Source organism: Castor canadensis, chromosome 8, assembly GCF_047511655.1.
Source record: "Castor canadensis chromosome 8, mCasCan1.hap1v2, whole genome shotgun sequence".
Lineage (NCBI taxonomy): Eukaryota > Metazoa > Chordata > Mammalia > Rodentia > Castoridae > Castor > Castor canadensis.
The window spans coordinates 95,907,354-95,928,999 of record NC_133393.1 but is presented as its reverse complement, the minus strand read 5'-3'; the positions used below and the strand labels follow the sequence as shown (position 1 = coordinate 95,928,999).

Sequence of the window (21,646 nt, the reverse complement as noted above, 5' to 3'; positions counted from 1 at the left end):
GTTGTGGTAGTAATGGTTTTCAATTGGTAATTAATGTATATTCATTGCCCATTTCTCTATGAGTTGTGGGTGATTCTTCAGTTAATGTTCCCTTTTCTGAGTCACATTGGGGAATGGATCCAGTGCCTTAAGCATGTTAGGTGTATATTTGTCTACTGAGCTATTCCCAAATATCAGTGGTGAGAAACTATTCCTCAACCTTGCCACAACCTCATCCCACCTGAACTTGTGAATACTTCAACTGAATGAATATAGGTAATTAAAAGCTCCAACCAATGATTTGGCTCCTGATGTGGAAGATCCAGTGCAGAAACAGAAGAAATAGAAAAAAAGGGTAGATGAATTTGAACATTCAGATGACAATAAAGACAAATGAGAATGTACAAACGAACATATAAGACCCTGGGACACCATAAAATGCCAGAATTAGGAATTATGGGCAAAGAAGAAGGAGACGAGGCATACATCAAAAGCATAGAAATGATATTAATGTGGCTTAATTTTAAAAAATCAGAAAATTTACAGAGAAGAACTGGGAGAAAGTGAAAGTGACTCAGAGAGTAGACAGGGAAGAAGCAGCCTAACAAAGGGAGGGGAGATGAAAGAAATAAAGAAAGACTTAAGAGACTCAGAAAATCCAATTAACACTTGACTCATAGTGAGCCGATTTGCAGTCTAACCAGACAGGGGTCCTGGAGTCTGCATAGCATATAGGAACTGATAAAATTATTTCTTTTTCCTGGTATTTTGGAAGAATATAACACTAAAGATCACATTGTCTCAACAGACATATACAGAATATTCTATCCAGTAGCTACAGAATATACATTCTTCCCAGCAACTCATGGAATTTTATTTTAAGTAGATCACATATTTAGCACATAAAGTAAGTACTGACAAATAAAAGAAAAATAATAGCAGAAAATTTCTCAAATCTTGGAAAAGATAAGATCATAAAGGAACAAGAGGATTTTAGAGTATCAAAGAAGGCCAGAAAAGATCCGTCCCCCCATGTCAAATTGTAGTTAAAACACTAAGCATACAGAATAAAGAATATTGAAAACTGCAAGACCAAAGACCTCAGTTACATAAAAAAAAAACCCATCAAACAATGAAAGAAACACTAAAACGAGGAAGGCATGGAATGATGCATTTGAAGACTTGAAAGAAAAATAAATGCCAACCTATATTACCTTATCCAGCAAAGATAATCTTCATAACTGAAGGAGAAACAAAAAAAACTACAATAAACACAAATTTCAGGAAGTCATTATTACTAAGCTAACACTGAAGAAGATATTAAAATTAGCCCATACACATCAGAAGAAGGGAAACACAACCATGAGAATAATAAATCTCACTAGAAGTACAGATAAACAAATGAAGATTAGGAAAGAATCAAACAATACAAACTAACAAAATACCAGGAATTAGTGTATAACTTTCTTAAATAACTGTGGGTGTTAATGGTCTCAATTTTCAAATTAAAAGACAGATGGCAGATTGGATTAATGAACAGTACCCAACTATTTGCTGCCTGTAAGAAATCCACCTCAGTGGCAAATGATGCTACCTGCATAAGAAAGGTTTAAAAAACGTATTCCAAGCAAATAGAACCTGAATGCAAGGAGTACCAACATTCATATTTCACAAAGCAGACTTCAAACCAAAATTAGAAAAGACAAATAAGATCAATTAATATTGATTAAGGGAATAATCCATCAAGAGGATACAACATTGTAAACACATACATGTCAAGCATTGGCACACATTTTCATATAAAACAAACTATTGGACAGAAAGACACAAATATACCCAACAAAATAATAGTAGGTGACTTCAATAATCCACACCAAACAATGATAGGCCATTCAGACCAAAAAATCAACCAAGAAATATCAGAGACAAATTATACTGCAGATCAAATGTACCTCACAGGGATTTAGTAAATATTATACCTAATAAGTACAAAATGTACATTCTTCCTAGACACCCATTGAATTTTTCTGAAATAGATCACATTTTTAACATAAAGCTAGTCTTAAAAATATAAGAAAATCAAAATAACTTATTGTACTTTATCAGATAATATGACATAAAACTAGAAATCAAGAGACAGTACAGAAAGCATACACACACAGGGAAAGTGAATAATATACTTTTGAACAACCTATGGGTCATTGATAAAATTGGAGAGAAAATTTAAAAATTCCTAGCATAACATGTAATAAAAAGAAAATTTACCTAAATCTGTCAGAACAATCAAAGTGGTTCTCAGAAGGAAATTTATAGCAATAAATGCTTAAAATTTTAAAAAAATCATAGAGAGCTTAAATAAATAACTTAATGATGTACCTGTTGAAACTATTCCAGGAATGGGGGAAATTTCATAGTTTCCTTGCAGGAAATTATAAAGGACAATGGTGGAGCAGATGAATTCAAGTATGATATATTTGATATATTAAGAACCTTTGCAAATGCCACAATCAATATACCCTTACTTAGAACAACAATAAAATAATAAAGAAAGAAAGAAAGAAAGAAAGAAAGAAGAAGTTATCTCCAAAGTTAGTAGGAAGAAAGGAATAATAAAGGTCAGAGATTAAGTTAATGAAATGGAAACAGAAAGAACAATACATATAATAGCTAAAAGAATTAGTGAAAAAAAGAGTTTGTTTGTTGAAAAGATGAATAAGACAGATAAACCCATAGCTGAATAACCAATGGAAAGACAAAGAAGACACAAATTTGTAAAATTAGAGATGAAAAAGATGATATTACAATGATACCACTGAATTCCAGAGAATCATTATGGAAAATTTTGAAAACTTGTATTCTAATAGATCAGAAAATCTGGAAGAAATGGATAAACTTCTAGATGCATATGACCTACCAACATTAAACATTAAGCTACAAAAAACTTAAGCATATGAATAATGACCAAGAGACTGAAACAGTAGTAAAATCTCCCAATAAAGGAAAGACCAGGACTAAATAGATTCACTGCTGAATTATACCAGACTTTTTAAAAACTAACATGAGTGTTATTCAAGTCATTCCACAAAATGCAAAACTAAAGAAAACTTTAAAAATCATTATACAAGGATAGTATTACCCTGATACCAGAGCCAGATATTTCTACACACACACACACACACACACACACACGATTCAAGGCTGCTTCCCTTGACGAACATAGACACAAAAAATTCTCAGTAAAATATTGTCAAACTGAGTTAACCAAAACATTAAAGACACAGTATGGCATGCTCCAGTTGGTTTCATTCCAGGATTGGAAGGATGATTACACAAACACAAATCAATAAATATAACAAATCATATAAATGAAATAAAGGAAATGAATAGAGAAGGATCATGCCTTCATATAATTAAGTCTATATGTGACAGACCTGTAGTCAACATGGAGAGAAGCTGCAAAGATTTTCTCCAAAGTAAGAAACAGGATGAGTTTGTTCATTGTCACCACTCTTATTTAAGATAGTGTTTGAAGACTTAGCTGAAGAAGAAAAACAAGAGGATGAAATAAAGGGGATATAAATAGGAAAGGAAAAAAGCCAAATTATGCGTATTGGTAGATTATATGATCCTATGCTTGAACGACCATAAAACCTCTACCAGAAGACTCTTAGATCTGACAAACACTTTTGGAAGAGTATCAGGATACAAAATCAACATACAATGATCAGTAGTTTTTCATTATGGCTGAATAATACTCAATTGTTTATGTATATCATATTTTCTTTATCCATTCATCTGTTGATGGGGTGATTCCATAATTTGGCTGTTGTGAATACTGAGGTGATAAACATGTCTCTGCAGGTATCTCTTTCATAAGTTGACTTTGATTCCTTTGAGAATATACTCATAAGTGTTATAAGTAGCTGGGCACAGTGGCTCATACCTGTAATCTTCGCTACTCAGGAGTTGTAGATCAGGAAGATCAGGAAGCTCAAAGCCAGCCTAATCAAAAAGCTCATGATCCCATTTCAACCAATAAAACCTGGGTGTGATGGGTGTCATTGCAGCTTTTCAGGAAGTGTAAACAGGATTGCAATCCAAGCTGGCCTCTGCATAAAAGTGAAGACCTTATTCACTTTTACAATGAAATAATGAAAACCAAAAGGAATGGGGTTGTGGCTCCAATGATAGAGCATCTGTCTTAACAAGCATGAGGCCCTGAGTTCAAATCCCAATATGACAAAAAAAGTGATATGGCTACATCATATAGAAGTATTATTTGGGGTTTTTTTAAAACCTCTATACTGATTTCCATAAGGCCTGCACCAATTTATATTCTGATCAACAGTGAATCAGAGTTCATTCCCCTCTTATGTGTATTGGAACACATAATTTTGTTTATTTTCTTGAAGATAGCCATTTTGACAAGGATATGATAGAATCTCAATGTAGTTTTGATTTGCATTTCCTGTTGGAAAAAGATGTTGAACACTTTTTTCATGTATTTATCTGTCATTTTCCATATTTTTTGGTCATTTGAAAGTGTGTGCTCAGTTCCATAACCCATGCATTGATTGGGATATTTGCTCTTTGGTTGCTTAATGTTTTTGAGGTCTTTACATGTTCTAGATATCAATGCACTGAAGGATGAGTATTTGGAAAATATTTCTTTCATTGTTTGGGTTGTCTCTTCACTCCAGAGATGCAGGGATACTTCATTATAAGCAAATCATCAAATGCAATACAATGTATTAACAGGAGTAATGGCAAAATTGCATAATCATCTCAATAAATGCAGCAAAGGCCTTGACAATTTTCAACATCCTTTCTTGGTAAAAGCCCTGATGAAACTAGGAATAGAAGGCATGTACCTCAATATAATAAAGGCTATATATGACAAGCATATAACCAACATCATACTACATGAGGCCAATCTGAAACCATTTCCTCTAAAGTGAGGAACAGGATAAGGGAGTCCACTTTCTCCACTTTTATTCAAAATAGTCTTGGAATTCCTAGTCAGAGCAATTAGACAGGAATAAGAAATACAAGGAATTAAAATAGGAAAGGAAGAAGTCAAACTATCCCTATTTGCTGATTAAATAATCTTATACCTGTAAGAGTTGGAAAACTCCATCAAAAAACTCCTATACATCGTAAACATCTTCAGCAAAGTAGCAAGATACAAATCAATTTACAAAAATCAGTAGGCACTCTATATACCAACAATGAACAGACTGAGAAAGAATTTAGGAAAACAATTACATTTACCATACCCTCAAAAAATACCTAAGAATAAACTTAACATGGAAGTGAAAGACCTCTAAAATGAAAACCACAAACACTGAAGGACACATTTGTCCAAAACATATGGTGGAGAAAACACAGTCTCTTTTAGAAATGTTTCTGGAAAAACTCTATATCCACAGGCAGAAAACTGAAACTAAATCCGTATCTTTCACACAGTACAAATATCAACTCAAAATGGATTAAAGAACTTAATATAAGACCTGAAACTTTAAAACTAATTCAGGAAAGAAAAGGGAATACACTGGAATATAGAGGTATAGGCAAAAACTTCCTAAGTAATACTCCAATGGCTCAGCAATTAAAGAAAGTATTGATAAATGGGACTACATGACACTAAGAAGCCTTTCTACAGCAAAAGAAATGGTCACCAGATAGAAGAGGCAGCCCACAAAATGGAAGAAAACTTTGGCCATTGAGGAAGAAAGTGAAGGACATACAGAAGACGGAAAGATCTGTGCTTGTGGATTGGCAGAATCAATATCGTGAAAATGGCTATATCACCAAAAGCATGGCCATGTCTCTTTTTTTCTTCTTCTTTTTTTCTCTTTCTTTCTTTTTTTCTCCCAAGAAACAGAAGACAGAGTATCAATCAGAATTAAATTCTGCACCATCCCGGACACCTAGCTTATGGAAAGCCTCCCTACACTATACCGCACTGAAAAAATATGGAGCCATTTCTCTCTGCCAACTGACTCCAAAGCTGCTTGTGTGAAACTGCAGAATGAACAGATGAGCATCAGGCACTACACATGACTCCTCAACAGATTGAAACCCTCCTCAGCAAAACTGAAAAGCATAAACAGCAAACTGTAATCTAACACTGACAGTAGAGGTTGGGGTGGAGCACTGAACTTGCCCCAGAGAGTGGGGGTAGGGCAGGGAGCTGAACTGTCAGCATTGAACTGTCAGTGAACTAAAGTGAGTAAACCAGCAAATGTTGAGAGTGGGAGTGGTTCTAAAAGCCAACCTCTGAGAAGTCACCAGCATTCAGCAGAGATCAGAAAAAACACAAAGGCTGAGAGCAGGGATGGGGCAGCATTCTCTGGGACAGAGGGTAGCATTCAAAACAGAATTGCCCCACCTTGCCAAACCAAGCTGCAGGTGAAGGGTAACACAGCTGCTGCCTGATGATAAACAACAGCTCTGACCACCTTGCATGAGCTAGCAGTCTTACCTTAACTCACAATCCCAACTAATCTTGTGGACAGAAGAACCAAATATTATTCACAAGCTAGTCATCTGGTAAAACCACATCAGAGCTTCTGCTTGTATGCCAATACCAGGATTGGACATCTAAGGAATAACTCCAGACTTTTACCAAAAGACTGAACTTTTTGTGGTCCTTGAACCTGGTGTTTTCTATTGTGTTTCTTTCTTTTCTCTCTTTTAATTCCTGTATTATTAACGTCACCATCATTTCTCTCTTATTCCTGTTCTTACCATCTTCACTTTCTCTCTTTCTCCTGTGCTACAACCCATTGTTCTCCCTCCCAACTACTCTTTCTGCCACTTCTCATCCACTCTTTCCCCCATCTTCACTTCCTCCTCCTATCCTCCCCTAGCCTGTGATAACACTACCTCTCCCTCTACATACTCACCACCCATTGACTAGCCTACTGTACCAACTGTACACAACCCCAGCCCCCTGCAATCCTCCATTACAACAACAGAAATACACCCAAAAACACACAGGGCCACAAAACCCAGAAGACCTTATACCTCTTCTCCTACCCACCTACCACTTTTATGCCTCCTGTTAGTGCCACATTTACCAATTCCCCAAAATCTACAGCTAGCCTAATAACCATTACCTACCCCCCAAATCCCATTGCTTGTAGCTATAACCATCAAGGGGTTTTGTATATAATATGTAAATAACTGGTCTGGCATTGAACCTGTGAATTTGTTATTGCTAAATTACACCTCCATACCAAGAACATAAAGAGCACATCAAACTAGCTAACAACCAAGTCAGTCACAACACAAAAGTTAAACTAGGGAAAGAAATCAGGCAATCAAAACCACCAAGCGGCCTATCAAAAACATAGTTGCACAGCACCAAGTGGAGGGATGGGAATAAGAAAAGGGATGAAAACTACTCTCCTCAAAAAAATAATTCAATACAGGATTCAGTGGACAAAGAAAATGGATACCCAGTTTATGACCTCAACAAAAAAATGGTAAGAATCATTGGGAGCCCAGTGACACCCACATAAAAACCCTCAAGAAGAAATATTGGCAGATATCACTGAGAAATTCATGGAGAAGATTCTAGACATGGTTAACCAGAATGTAGAAGATACACTCAAGAAATTTGAAGACATCAAAAATAAAGAACATGAGAACACACAGAAACAAATAAAAGAACTCAGAAAGGACTTCAACAAACACCAAAGTGAAAAAAGGACACTATAAGAGGAGAGATATATGAATTAAAGATGAAAATACAAAATATAAAACAGGAGTTGAACAAAGATATGGAAAACCCCAGAAAAAGAATCAAACAGAAATCCTGGCAATAAAATGTCCCTTTAGTCAAACAAAGACACAGTGGAAGTGGAAGGCCACTCCAGCAGACTAGAACTAGTGGAAGACAATCTCAGAGCTTGAAGATAAAAATGGGAATTAAAGAAAAAAAAACAGAAGAAATCTTAGTCAAACAACTCAAAAGCTGTGAAAGGAATATGAAAGAACTTGACAATTCCATCAAAAGATCAAACCTGAGAATCATGGGCATTGAAGAAGGAGAAGAGATGCAAGCAAAAGGGATTCATAATGTACTCAATAAAATAATAACAGAAAATTTCCCAAATCCCAAGAAAGTTTTGTCCATTCAGGTACAGGAAGCCTCCAGGACACCAAACAGACTTGATCAAAGTAGAACCTCCCCGCAGCATATTATCATAAAAACAGCAAGCACGGAGAACAGAGAAAGAATACTGAAGGCAGTAAGAGAGAAAAACCAAATAAGGTATAAAGGTAAACTCATCAAAATAACAGCAGATTTCTCAATGGAAACCTTAAAAGCAAGAAGGGTATGGAGTGAGGTATTTCAGGCACTGAATGCAAATACTTTCAGCCCTAGGATACTCTACCCAGCAAAATGATCATTCAAAATTGATGAAGCAATAAAAATCTTCTATGATAATCAGAAACTAAAAGTAATACATGACTACCAAGCCAACCCTACAGAAGATATTACAAGGAATTATGCACACAGCTGAAAGCAAACAAAACCACAAGAGAACAGGAAGTATTAAACCACACTAGAAGTAATGGCATGTAATAGCATTAGTTTGACTGCACACAATCAAATCCTTAAACACAAAAACAACTAAACTGCAAGAATCACTACATACCTATCAGTATTAACACTGAATGTTAATGGACTCAACTCCCCCATCAAAAGACACTGTTTGCCAAACTAGATTAAAAAGGAAGACCCAACAAGCTGTTGTTTACATGAGGCCCATCTTATTGACAGAAATAAACACTGGCTTAGGGTGAAAGGCTTGAAGAAGATGTACCAAGCCAACGGACCCAGCAAACAGGCAGGAGTAACAATTCTTATATCAGACAAAGTAGACTTCAAGCTTACATTGGTCAGATGATATAAAGAAGGACACTTCATACTAATAAATGGGGCAATACACCAAAAGGAAATAAAAATTATCAGCCTATACGCACCCAATGCCAGTGCACCCAATTTCATCAAAGATATACTAAAGGACTTAAAAGCACATATAGACTCCAACACAGTGGTAGTGGGAGGCTATAATACCCCTCTATCACCAAGAGATAGGTCATCCAAACAAAATAACAACAAAGAAATCCTAGAACAAAATGACATCCTAAATCAAATGGACCTGACTGATGCCTACAGAATATTCCATCCAATGACAATAGAATTTACATTCTCCTCAGCAGCCCATGGAACTTTCTCCAAACTAGATCATATCTTTGGGTACAAAGCAAGCCTCAGCAAATATAAGAAAATAGAAAAAAATACCCTGCATTCCATCTGATCACAATGCATTAAAACCAGAGCTCAACAACAAAAGCAACAGTCAAAAATCTCCAAACAATTGGAGGCTGAATCATACATTGCTCAATGATCAGTGGATCATAGAAGAAATTAAAAGTTTTCAGGAAGTTAATGAAAATGAAAACACCACCTACCAGAACCTATGGGACTCAGCAAAGGCAGTCCTAAGAGGAAAGTGTATAGCCATAAGTGCATATATTAAAAGGACAGAAAGACTTCAAATAAACAACCTAATGCTACATCTCAAACTCCAAAAAAAAAAAAAAAAGAACAAGCAAAACCCAAAACAAGCAGAAGGAAAGCAACAATAAAGATGAGGGCTGAAATTAATGAAATAGAGGCCAAAAAAAAAAAAAGCTATACAAAGAATCATTGAAACAAAAAGCTGGTTCTTTGAAAATATAAACAAGATTCACAAGCCTCTGGCAAATTTGACCAAAATGAGGAAGGAAAAGACCCAAATTAGTAAAATCAGAAATGAAAAAGGAGAGATAACAACAACCACCAAGGAAATCCAGGGAATCATCAGAGACTACTTTGAGAACCTATACGCCAATAAATTGGAAAATCTTGAAGAAATGGACAAATTTCTAGAAACTTATAACCATCCAAAACTGATCCTAAACAGATCTATAACATGCAATGAAACTGAAGCAGCAATAAAGAGTCTCCAAAAAAAGAAAAATCCAGGACCTGACTGATTCTCCACTGAATTCTACCAGACCTTTTAAGAAGTAATACCAACACTCCTTAAACTTTTCCAAAAAACAGAAAGGGAAGGAACACTGCCAAACTCATTCTATGAAGCCAGTATTACACTCATTCCAACAGTAGAAAAGGACACAACAAAAAAAAAGAGAATTATAGGCCCATCTCTGTAATGAAAATGGATGCAAAAATCCTCAATTAAAAAAATGGCAAACTGAATTCATCAGGATATCACGAAATCATACACCATGACCTAGTCAACTTCTTCCTAGGGATCCAGGGATGGTTCAACATATGTAAATCATTAATTGTAATACAGCATATTACTAGAAGCAAAGACAAAAACCACTTGATCATCTCAATAGATGCACAAAAAGCCTTTGATAAAATTCAACACCCTTTCATGACAAAAGCTCTGGTAAATCTAGGAATAGAAGGAATGAACTTCAACATAATAAAGGCAAATTATGACAAACCTAGAGCCAACATTATACTTAATTGGGAAAAACTGAAACCATTTCTGCTAAGGTCAGGAATGAGACAAAGGTGCCCACTCTCTTCGCTCCTATTGAGTGTAGTCTTGGAATTCCTACCCAGAGCAATAAGACAGGAGGAAGAAATAAAAGTAATACAAATAGATAAGGAAAAAGTCAAACTATTTGCAGATGACATGTTATATACCTAAAAGACCAAAAAAAACTACACCCAAAAACTCCTAGACACTATAAACAACTTTAGCAATGTAGCTGGATGCAAAATCAATTGTCAAATATCAGTAGCATTTCTATACACCACCAATATACAGACTGAGAAAGAATATAGGAAAACATTTCCATTTACAATAGCCTCAAAAAAACCCCTAATACCTAGGAATAAACATAACAAAGGATGTAAATGATCTCTACAAGGAGAACTACAAAACACTGAAGAAAGACATTAGGAAGACTACAGAAGATGGAAAGATCTCCCATGCTCATGGATTAGCAGAATTAACATAGTAAAAATGGCTATGCTCCAAAAACAATCTACATGTTCAATGTAATTTCCATCAAAATCCCAATGACATTCATCAAAGAGATTGAAAAATCAACCCTAAAGTTCATTTGGAAACACAAAAGACTGCAAATAGCCAAGACAATACTGTGCAAAAAGACCAATGCTGGAGATACGATAATACCTGACTTCAAACTACACTGGAGAGCCATTGCAATAAAAACAGCATGTTAATTGCACAAAAACAGATATGAAGATCAATGGAACAGAATAGAGGACCCAGACATAAATCTATGCATCTATGCCCAGCTAATTTTTGACAAAGATGTCAAAAACATGATGGAGATAAGAGAGCCACTTCAATAAATGGTCCTTGGAAATGTGGTTATCTGCCTGCAGAAAACTAAAACTAGATCCATGTTTGTCACCCTGTACAAGTATCAACTAAAAGTGAAATAAGGACCTTAATATCCGACCTGAAACCTTAAAGCTAGTATGGGAAAGAGCAGGAAATATGCTGGAAGCAATAGGCATAGGCAAGGACTTCCTCAGTAGAACTCAAGCAGGTCAGCAACTAAGAGAAAGGATGGACAAATGGGACTACATGAAATTAAAAAGCTTCTGCACAGCAAAAGAAATGGTCTCTAAACTAAAGATACCACCCACAGAGAGGGAGAAAATATTTTCCAGCTATACATTAGACAAAGTACTGATAACCAGAATATACAGGGAGCTCAAAAACTAAACTCCCCCCCAAATCAATGAACCAGTAAAGAAATGGGCAACTGAACTAAACAGAGCTTTTTGAAAAGAAGAAATTCAAATGACCAAAAAACACATGAAAAAAATGTTCACCATCTCTGGCCATAAAGGAAATGCAAATCAAAACCACACTAAGATTCCACCTTACCCCTGTTAGATTAGCTATCATCAAAAACACCACTAACAACAGGTGTTGGCAAGGATGTGGGGAAAAAGGAATCCTTGTACACTGCTGGTGGGATTGTAAGATAGTATAACCACTCTGGAAAACAATATGGAGGCTTCTTAAACCTGCTCCCCCCAAAAAAACAAGATAGCATTTGATGTCGTCAATGCAAAGGAACTAATGCAGAAACTTTAAAGTGACAGAGTCCAATAGGAAAGGGGGACCAGGAACTAGAGAAAAGGTTAGTTCAAGAAGAATTAATTTAGAAGGTAACACACATGTACAGGAAAGCAATGTGAGTAAACTCAACTCTTTATCTCAACTGGCAAAACCCCTTGGTCCTTCCTATTATTGCTTATACTTTCTCTTCAACAAAATTAGAGATAAGGGCAAAATAGTTTCTGCCTGGTAGCAAGGGGGTAGGGGGGAAAAGGTAGTGGGTGGGGTAGGTAAGGCAGAGGGTGGGAGAAAGGGGGGCAAAATGACCCAAACATTGTATACACATATGAATAGAAGAAAAAGAAAGAAAGAAAGAAAGAAGAAAGAAAAAAGAAAGAAAGAAAGAAATGGTTTCTAAATGGAAGTGGACACCACAGAATGGGAGAATATCTTTGCTAGCTATACATTAGACAAGGTACTGATAACCAGAATATACTAGGAGCTAAAAAAACTTAATTCCCCCAAAATCAATGAACCAATAAAAAGCTAAATAAAACTTTTTCAAAGGAAGAAGTCCAAATGTCTGAAAAACACATAAAAAATGCTCACCATCTCTGGTCATAAAGGAAATACAAATCAAAACCACACTAAAATTCCACCTCATTTCTGTTAGAATAGCTACCATCAAGAACACCACTAACAACAAATCTTGGTGAGGATGCAGAGAAAAAGGAACCCTCATACACTCCTGGTGGGAATGCAAGCAATACTTTCCACTGCTGGTGGGAAGTAAAACCACTATGGGAAACAATATGGAAGATCCTTAACAAACTAAACATAGAAGTGCCATACAATCTATGAATACCACTCCTAAGGATATTCCCAAAAGAATGTGCGTCAGGTTACTACAAAGGCACCTGTAGGCCCATGTTTATTGCAGCACTATTCACAATAGCTAAACTATGGAAACAGCCAAGATGGCCCATTACTGATGAATGGATTAAGAAATTGTGGTATTTATACATAATGGAATTTTACTAAGCCACAAAGAAGAATGAAATTTTGTCATTCATAGGTAAATGGATGGAATGGGAGGACATCATCTTAAATGAAGTTAGTTAGGCTCAGAAGGCCAAAAGCTGCATGTTCTCCCTCATATGTGGATTATAGACTTAAAACAAATGTGTCAATATTATGGGACATGAGTCACACTAAGAGGAGGCTAGGATAGGAAAAGGGGAGGAAACAAAAAACTTGAATGTGGTTGATAAGCTCACAGTACAGAAGTGAATATAGAAATTTTAAACTGACAGGTATCAAGGAAAGGGACTAGGGAGGAGTGAAGAGGACTGGTAGAGATGAACCAATTGGGATTGTAATATATATATGCATGTAAACAATACAAGGAAGTTCCTTGTGTAGCTATCTTTATCCCAAACTAGCAAAAAAATGTCATGTTTATCTTATCTTTTTTGTTTTTTTTCTTCTACAAAATCAGAGAATAGGAGGGCAGAACAGGTTCTGTTGATGTGGGAGTTGTCACCATTGGGATGGGGGAGGTGGTGGGAAAAGGGGTAGGAGGATGAATATGGTGCAAATAATGTGTACACATGTATATTAATGTAAAAATGATATGCATTTCTCGGGGGGAATGAAAAAGAGCAGTGGAGGAGGTAAATTCAAGTGTGAAATATTTGATACATTGTAAGAACCTTGGTAAATGCTACAATGTACTTCCATCCACCACAACAATGAAAAAAGGAATAAATAAATAAATAAATAAATAATAAAATTGACAGTTTAAAAAAATAAAACCAAAAAACAGCAACAAAAAAACCCACAGTAAGATTCCACCTTACTACACTACCAATAACAAATGTTGACAAAGATGAAGGGGAAAAAGAAACCTTCATACACTGCTGGGGGGAATGTACACTAGTGAAACCCCTATGGAAAACAGTATGGAGGCTCCTTTAGAAACAAAAAATAGACCTTCCAATGACCCAGCCATACCACACTAAGAGGTAAACCCAAAGAAATGTAAGTTAGCTTACAACAAAGACACCTGCACATGCATGTTTATTGCAGCACTAGTTACAATAGCTAAGCTATAGAAACAGCCAAGATCTCCCAGTACTGATGAATGGATTAAGATAATGTAGTATTTTCATACAATGGAATTTTATTCAGCTACATAGAAGAATAAGATTTTGTCATTTGCAGGTAAATGTATGGAACTGAAGAACATCATCTTAAGTGAAGTTAGCCAGACTCAGAAGGCCAAAAGCCATGTGCTTTCTCTCATATGTGAAAAACAGACAATACAATCACAGCAATATTATGAAACACTGGTCACACTAAAGGGAGGCCACACATGGGAGGGGTAGGGTAAAAGAAGAAACTAAGAATTTGATTTTGGGTCATATGCTCTCTATACAAGAATGAATATAGAATTTTTAAACTGGCTGAAGCCACCATAAGAATGCAACTAAGGTAGTATGTATGTACATAATTATAGGAGATAAACCAGTTGGGAGTACAGCACATATATACACAAAAATACCACAAGGAAACTCCTTGTATAGCTACCTTTATCACAAACAAGCAAACATGTTATGCTTTTCTTTTTCTCTTTACTCTTTCTCTTCTGCAAAATTGGAGAACAGCAGGGTAGAACAGGTACTGCCCAGAGGGGAGAGTTGGCACCTGTGAGGATGGGGAGGTGGCAGGGAAAGGAGGTAGGAATGTGAATATGGTGCAAAAAATGTGTACACATGCATGTAATTGCAATAATGATACCTGTTGAAGCTATTCCATGAATCAGGGGAGGTGTGTATAGAAGAGGGCAATGGAGGGGGTGAATTCAACTATCATATAGTTGATACATGTGAGACCCTTTGTAAATGCCACAATGTAACCCTCTCCAGAAACAATAATCAAGGAAAAAAAACAAATCTGATAAATGTCATTAAATTTAGGGATCATTTTATAACTGAGAAGGCTGTATTAAAATGCTTCTGTTTAGTAATGCAATTATTATAAAGTAAAATGTATTTTACTAAAATATAAAAAATTTAAAATATAAAAACATTCAATATTAAAAATATTTTTAAAAAAGAATGACTAGGAATTTCAAATATTCTAATGTAACTGAGGCAAATTGAACAAGATGCACAACCTGTCTCCAACACTTGCATCATTCTTTGAGTAGAATCAGTGATTAACAATTTCTGATAAAATGGCTTTAGTTATTTTGAAAGAATATGCATCAAATTGTATGTTGCCAGCTTAACTTCACATATGACCTTCCTACTTGTTCTATAAAAACAAATGGGAGGCCATTTCTGAGAGTACTTCTCCTTGTGATTCTAAGTAACAGTTTATCAATGAGACTTCTTAGACAAATTTGGAAATAGTAGCAGGAGACTATTTTCTGCCTGGGTCTTTGTAGTGAAGCTGGTAAGCTAAAGTGACATCCATGGTATCCTTTCACTAAGTGTTTGAGAACTACCTTTTACTGCTAAGATTATTGGTGATAGTTTTCCCTAATTTACCATTGTTACCAGTTCTCATTAGCATTTCCTGCACCTTCTCAGCAGGACTCCAACCTAATATCTTTAGTATTTACATCTTCAACACTCTATCAGGAACATTCAAACTTTGGTTGCTTTAGCTCTTCAAAAAGAATGTTGAGGATTGGAACCTGTTGTATTTAAAAACAAGTAGATTAGTGAATTAATTTTCACCTGAAGTGGATCCCAACAGGGAGCAACAGGCAGTAGAATTTATTTCTCCACAGATATTCTTTTTTTCCTCTAGGGATAGTTTCTTAAGCCCCCTCTGTGTAAAAATGGGATTTGAGGAGTGGAAACTCCAAGACATATGAGTACAACCTCTCTCCATGAATTCTCATTTGGCACATAGTTTATTTCAAAAGTACATTATTGAAGGATACAGGCTTTCATGGATTGGCATTTTGATGTAGTCACTTTTCACACCAATCAAAGGAAATGAGTCAGTCTTATTGAGAGAGTCCTCTAAGATTGAAAATACCAAAGTACAGGAATATGGGAGAAAAGCTGAATATGATAAAAGCAAAGCATCCATGCTGCTAAATCAAGTCAGCACAAGAAACCAACTGCAGATGCAGGCAGTGGCATGGGAGAACTCACATTATTATATTGAACAGGGAATCCACATGAAGTTCAAATGGTGTGGTTTCTTTTTATGAAATTCCAGAAAATACAAGACCAATCCATAGTGATTGAAAGGTCACCGATGGATACAAGGAAGTAGGGTAGTGATCAGGATAATGAAGAAAGAGGCTAAGGGAGCAACTCACTATGATGTTCTCTACAGTTGCACAGGTGTGCTTATTTGTCCAATGCAATGGCTTAAAATGGTTGCATGCACTTGCATGTAAGATACACATAATTAACTTGGTGAAAAGTGACACAAGAAGAATTGATTAGGAAATTATAATGTGCAAATGGTATTAAATATTTAGAAAATTTCCCAAGCCAAGATGTAAGTGAATACTAGGATGAGTTTTTTTTCATGAATTAATATTACTTCTAGGAATTGAAAACTACAAAGCAATGTAAGGTATTAAAATCAAAGCCTGGAACTCAAATGTTTTAACTAATAAGAACTACTAATTATGCTTACAAGTAACTTATTCACAATTATTATAACTCTATAGGACAAAATTTCCAGTAAAATCTCAATTCCTTCACATGTCATACATCTCATAAACACTTTTGAATATTTATTTCCTTTACTCATCATTCAAATTTCATCATACTCCTCTTGGAAGACTATTTTGATCTTTAAAATTACTTGCATTTTCTTTTTTCCATTAAAATATCAATTACATTATATAATAATTATGTTCTGTGTTATAATGTTCTTTGTTTTTCTCTGACAACTTTAGCAGTGCAGAATACTTAATAGAAACTGTAATGCTTAACAATGAAGACTTGTATCAAATAACCCTCCAAATGTGTCTAGAAAAGCTCATTTGTATATAGCATTTGCTACATAAAATGATCATTTATGAGTTAACAGATTTCTGGGTGAAGATAGGCTTTAATACTCTGGATGGAAGAAGGCAAATTAGTCCTAAAGATTAGCAAGAGCTCCACAGAAAGAAGGGTAGGTAGCACATAGGTAAAACTAATATGATATAAATATTCACAGAGAAAAATGGCATGGATCCAAACAAATGTAATTGACAGTTCCATTCAATTTTTTCACCATGTTCAAAAAGCATGATATTAATGTCTAAATTTTCCCTTGTTTTCAAAAGAACAAAACCTCTGAATCATATGCTTGAAAGCTTCTTTTACCTGCTGGTTCCTTAGAGTATAAATGGAAGGGTTTAGTAAAGGGGCCACAGAAGTATAGAGCACAGCTACACCTTTAGTGAAAGTCACCCTTTCTTTTGCTGATGGCTTCATGTACATAAAGATACAACTCCCATAAGTAATAGAGACAACAGCCATGTTTGAGGAATAGGTGGAAAAGGCCTTGGCTTGCTGTTGAACAGAAGGAAATTTGAGAATGATTTTGATGATGAATATGTAGGACAGAACCACTAGCAACAATGTGATGACAAGTGTAATCACAGCTAAAACAAAAACCATCAATTCTATGAAATGTGTATCTGTGCAAGAGAGCTGCAGGACAGATGTGTCACATAAGAAGTGATCAATCATTCTGGAAGCACAGAAATTGAGCTTGAGTCCCAACAGCAAAAGGGGAAAGATTGTTAAGAATCCAGTTACCCAGGAGCTGAGCACAAGTTGGTGACACACTTTGTTGTTCATGATTATTGGGTAATGCAGGGGTTTGCAAATGACAACATAGCGGTCATAGGACATGGCAGCTAGAAGGTAAAATTCTCTAATTCCTAATAAAAAAAAGAAGAAGAATTGAGTTGCACAACCATTATAGGAAATTATTTTGTCTCCAGTGAGAATGCTCATCAAGAACTGTGGGATGCCAGCTGTTGTGAATAAAATTTCTAAGGAGAAATTTCTAAGGAAGTAGTACATTGGAGTCTTGAGGCGGGGATCCAGCAGTGTGAGCAGGATGACAATTAAGTTCCCCATCAGGCTCAAGATGTAATTGAAAAACAGAAACATGAAAACCACAATTTGTAGCTGAGGATCATCTGTGAGTCCAAGCAAAATAAACTTTCTCTCCATTGACTGGTTCTTCATTTTTCTTTTGTTCTTCAAATCTACAGAAAATAAAAACTAATACCTAATGTCAGAAAAGAGATTCATTCCTTTTCAATCATACAAAGTTCCATATCTGCACAGATATTTTCACAAATCATCCTAGAGTTTATCACAATGAATATGCTCTCCACTTCATCAGTGTTAATGTGCACCCTAAGTGAATGTGGTGATTATGAGACTGATGTGCTTAGAAAATTGAGAAGGAAGATAACACAACTTTCCAAGGTGGTCAGCAATCAAAGCTACTAAGATAAACATTGTTCCTCTTGTGTTGTTTCCCTTTACCATCCTTTATCTCCTGTCATGTCTGAGTTTAAAAAATGCAGTTCTGTATGAAAAAATACCTATCACTTCAGCTACAGTTAGAAAAATGATATTTCAGATAGAAATACAAAACATCTCCTTGTTCTATAGATACTTGTCATTCCTCAACAAATATAGTTTGTATTTTTGGATAATTAACTCTTTACTTTAAAATACTATATGAAGTTCATAATTGTACAAATGTAGTGGCTATTCCTGCATAATGTGCAAGTGTTAAGGTAGCACATTAATTTGAGATGCTGTAAAGTTGAATCAAAATTACACTTGTATTGGAGGAGATAACCAATTGGGGTTATAATACATATATACATAGAAATATCATGTAGAAACTTTCTGTGTGCTATCTTTATCTCAAACAAGTAAACATGTCATGTTTTCATTTTACCTTTTCTCTTTCTACAAAATCTGATAAAAGGAGTGCCCAATAAGCCCTGCTCAAGGGGGAGGGCTGGCACCAGTGGGAAGGAGGAGGTATTGGGGAAAAGGGGTTAGGATGGTGAATACCATGGAAAAAATGTGTACACATGCAAGTAAATACAAAAAGGATACCTGTTGAAGCTACTCCAAGAATCTGGGAAAGGGGAGATGAAGGAGATTGGTTGAGGAGGTGAATTCATGCATGATATATTTGATATATTGTAAGAATCTGTGTAAATGCCACTGTGTACTCCTAGCCATCACAACAATAAAGGAAAAAATTACACATGTATAACAATCTACAATTGCATTAATTAATACATATCCATAGAAATAAACTCAGATTATGTCAGCAACCAGAATTTATTTACCTATACTAGTTTCTACAATGAATTAGAGCTCAACATACTTGCCACAGAAATGATTTTTAAAATTTTTTTTTCAGTGCTTGACCCCAGACTAGGATGTTTTTAAATAGCTAACAGTATTGTTTTTCAGATACTAAGTGAAATAATATGCAGGTAATTATTCTATTTTGTTTTCTTATGAGGATATTTAAACCCACATCTGTGATGACAGCCTGGATAATATGTTCACAATAAATTTCATTATGAATTGTTCAGTGATGCTGATTTAGATAGCAACATATATTTTGTCTCCTAATCATGGTTTGAAAACCTACAGAGTCTAGTGAAGTATTGTGCATGATAAAAAGTTATAGAAGCAGACATACAAAAATTAGAATATATTATGAGAAGGGAAATATTAAAGTGAAAAAAAGGCTTATGACAGCCTAATGATAAGTAGTATATTTTTCTTAATAAGTGGAATGAACACAAGGAAAACTTATGATATCAAAACTATGGAAGTAAATATGTAAATAAGAACTAATATGGGAAAAACTTTTAACATAGGACATGTTTCTATTACTAATACATACTTTTTTGCTCATTTACTAAAGTACGTACTAGGAACATGAGTACGTTTTAAGTCAGCATTATCTGACGAAAAAAGAAGAGAGTATGTAATAAATTTGAAATTCACAGTGGATATTGGTACTGCTATTGAGGCAAACAATAATTTGTAAATCTATTGAGAGTTGTGTATGCAAGAACTCACTATTCTTTTTTTAATTTATTAACATATAATGGCTGTACAGGGTAGACACACTATTATATTTGTATATAATATACAAATATATCTTACAATATATCTCAGATTTACCCCCTCCATTGTTCTCTCCATTCCTCACTCCCTTCCTCATCCCCTTCTTCTTAGAACAATTTTGACAGGTTTTGTGCTTCTATTTCCATACATGAGTATAAAATACATCCGTCATATTCACCCTTTCCTTATGTTCACCCTCCTCCAACTGATACCCACTCCCAGAAAAGACCTATTTTACCTCCTGTTCTTCATTTTCTAAGTGTATATTAATAGTTCAAGAGTATTTCACCCAAATATTTTAGGCCTGAGTATACAATCCTTTAATCAAATAACTGCCCTCCCATTGCTTACTCATTCTCTATCACTGTGCTACCCTAATATTCAACAGATTACAAAATAAAACATTATATTATATTCATATATAGATGGGTTGTTTCAATATTTTTTATTCTCTGACATTTTCTTTCCCTCTCCCATCTCCTCTAGCCCCCCTCAAGCAGACTTACTTACTATCTACTTACTAAGTTTGTTCTCTCTCTCACTATATATGTCTGTATATGAATACATATATATGATCATATACGCATCTATATATACATTTATCTTATAGGTATAGCTTCTACCATATGTGGTTAAACAGGCTATCTTAGGCTTTTTGAACCTCGTTTATTTAGAACTTAGCATGAAGTTCTTCAGTTCCACAGTCTTCATGCTCTGCATATATTATATGAGACAAATGAGATGAAATATAAAGAACAAAATTGTATTCAGGTTTGCATTAGTAACAAGGGTAAAACTGAGGGAAGTTATTCTTAGAAGTCATGGCTTAAAATTTTGTTTTATGAAAGTTGTTATATAAATATTATTTTTTACAAGTTCTTACTAAAATTCAAGTTTTTGGATATTTATTTTAAAAAGAATTGTTGATACTTCTAGGGGAAAGCTCATTTTTATCATCACAGTAAACAACAAAACCCATTTTTAAATGAACCTATCGAAGTTCATGTGTTATGCATTAAAAATATTAACAGAATTACTCCAACCTTGAAACAATATATCATTCTTTAGAAAGCAGAACACATAAAAATATAAAGAACAAAAAGGTAACTGATAAATAAGAAAACTTTCCAGTGTCTTCTATAAGAATTTACAGAGGGATGTATTTTAGTATTTGGATCTTTAAATAGCTCCTAGAAAGAGTTGAAAAGATTAGACAATATTCTAGGCAGATGAAGCAACATGTTTTTGCTGGAGATAATAATTAGATTTCTCATATTTAGTAATCTCTGAAAAATCATCAACTTGGAAAGAACAGTGCCCTATGTCTAGAGTTCTTTGGAACAGCACATTCAGATGGTTGTGAAACATTAC

The 21,646-nt window shown here is 35.0% G+C and overlaps 1 protein-coding gene across 1 annotated transcript; it reads right to left on the bottom strand.

Annotated features, from left to right (window-relative positions):
- Positions 1-17,398: 17,398 nt before the first annotated feature.
- On the bottom strand, positions 17,399-18,346 carry LOC109679744 (olfactory receptor 6C6-like). The gene has a single exon (XM_020154832.2). It carries the CDS (start codon positions 18,344-18,346, stop codon positions 17,399-17,401), a length of 948 nt encoding a protein of 315 aa, XP_020010421.2.
- Positions 18,347-21,646: the final 3,300 nt, after the last annotated feature.

What these genes read in the sequence shown, in the direction of transcription:
- LOC109679744 (XM_020154832.2), bottom strand. Translation starts at nt 18,346, where the DNA reads ATGAAGAACCAGTCAATGGAGAGAAAGTTTATTTTGCTTGGACTCACA.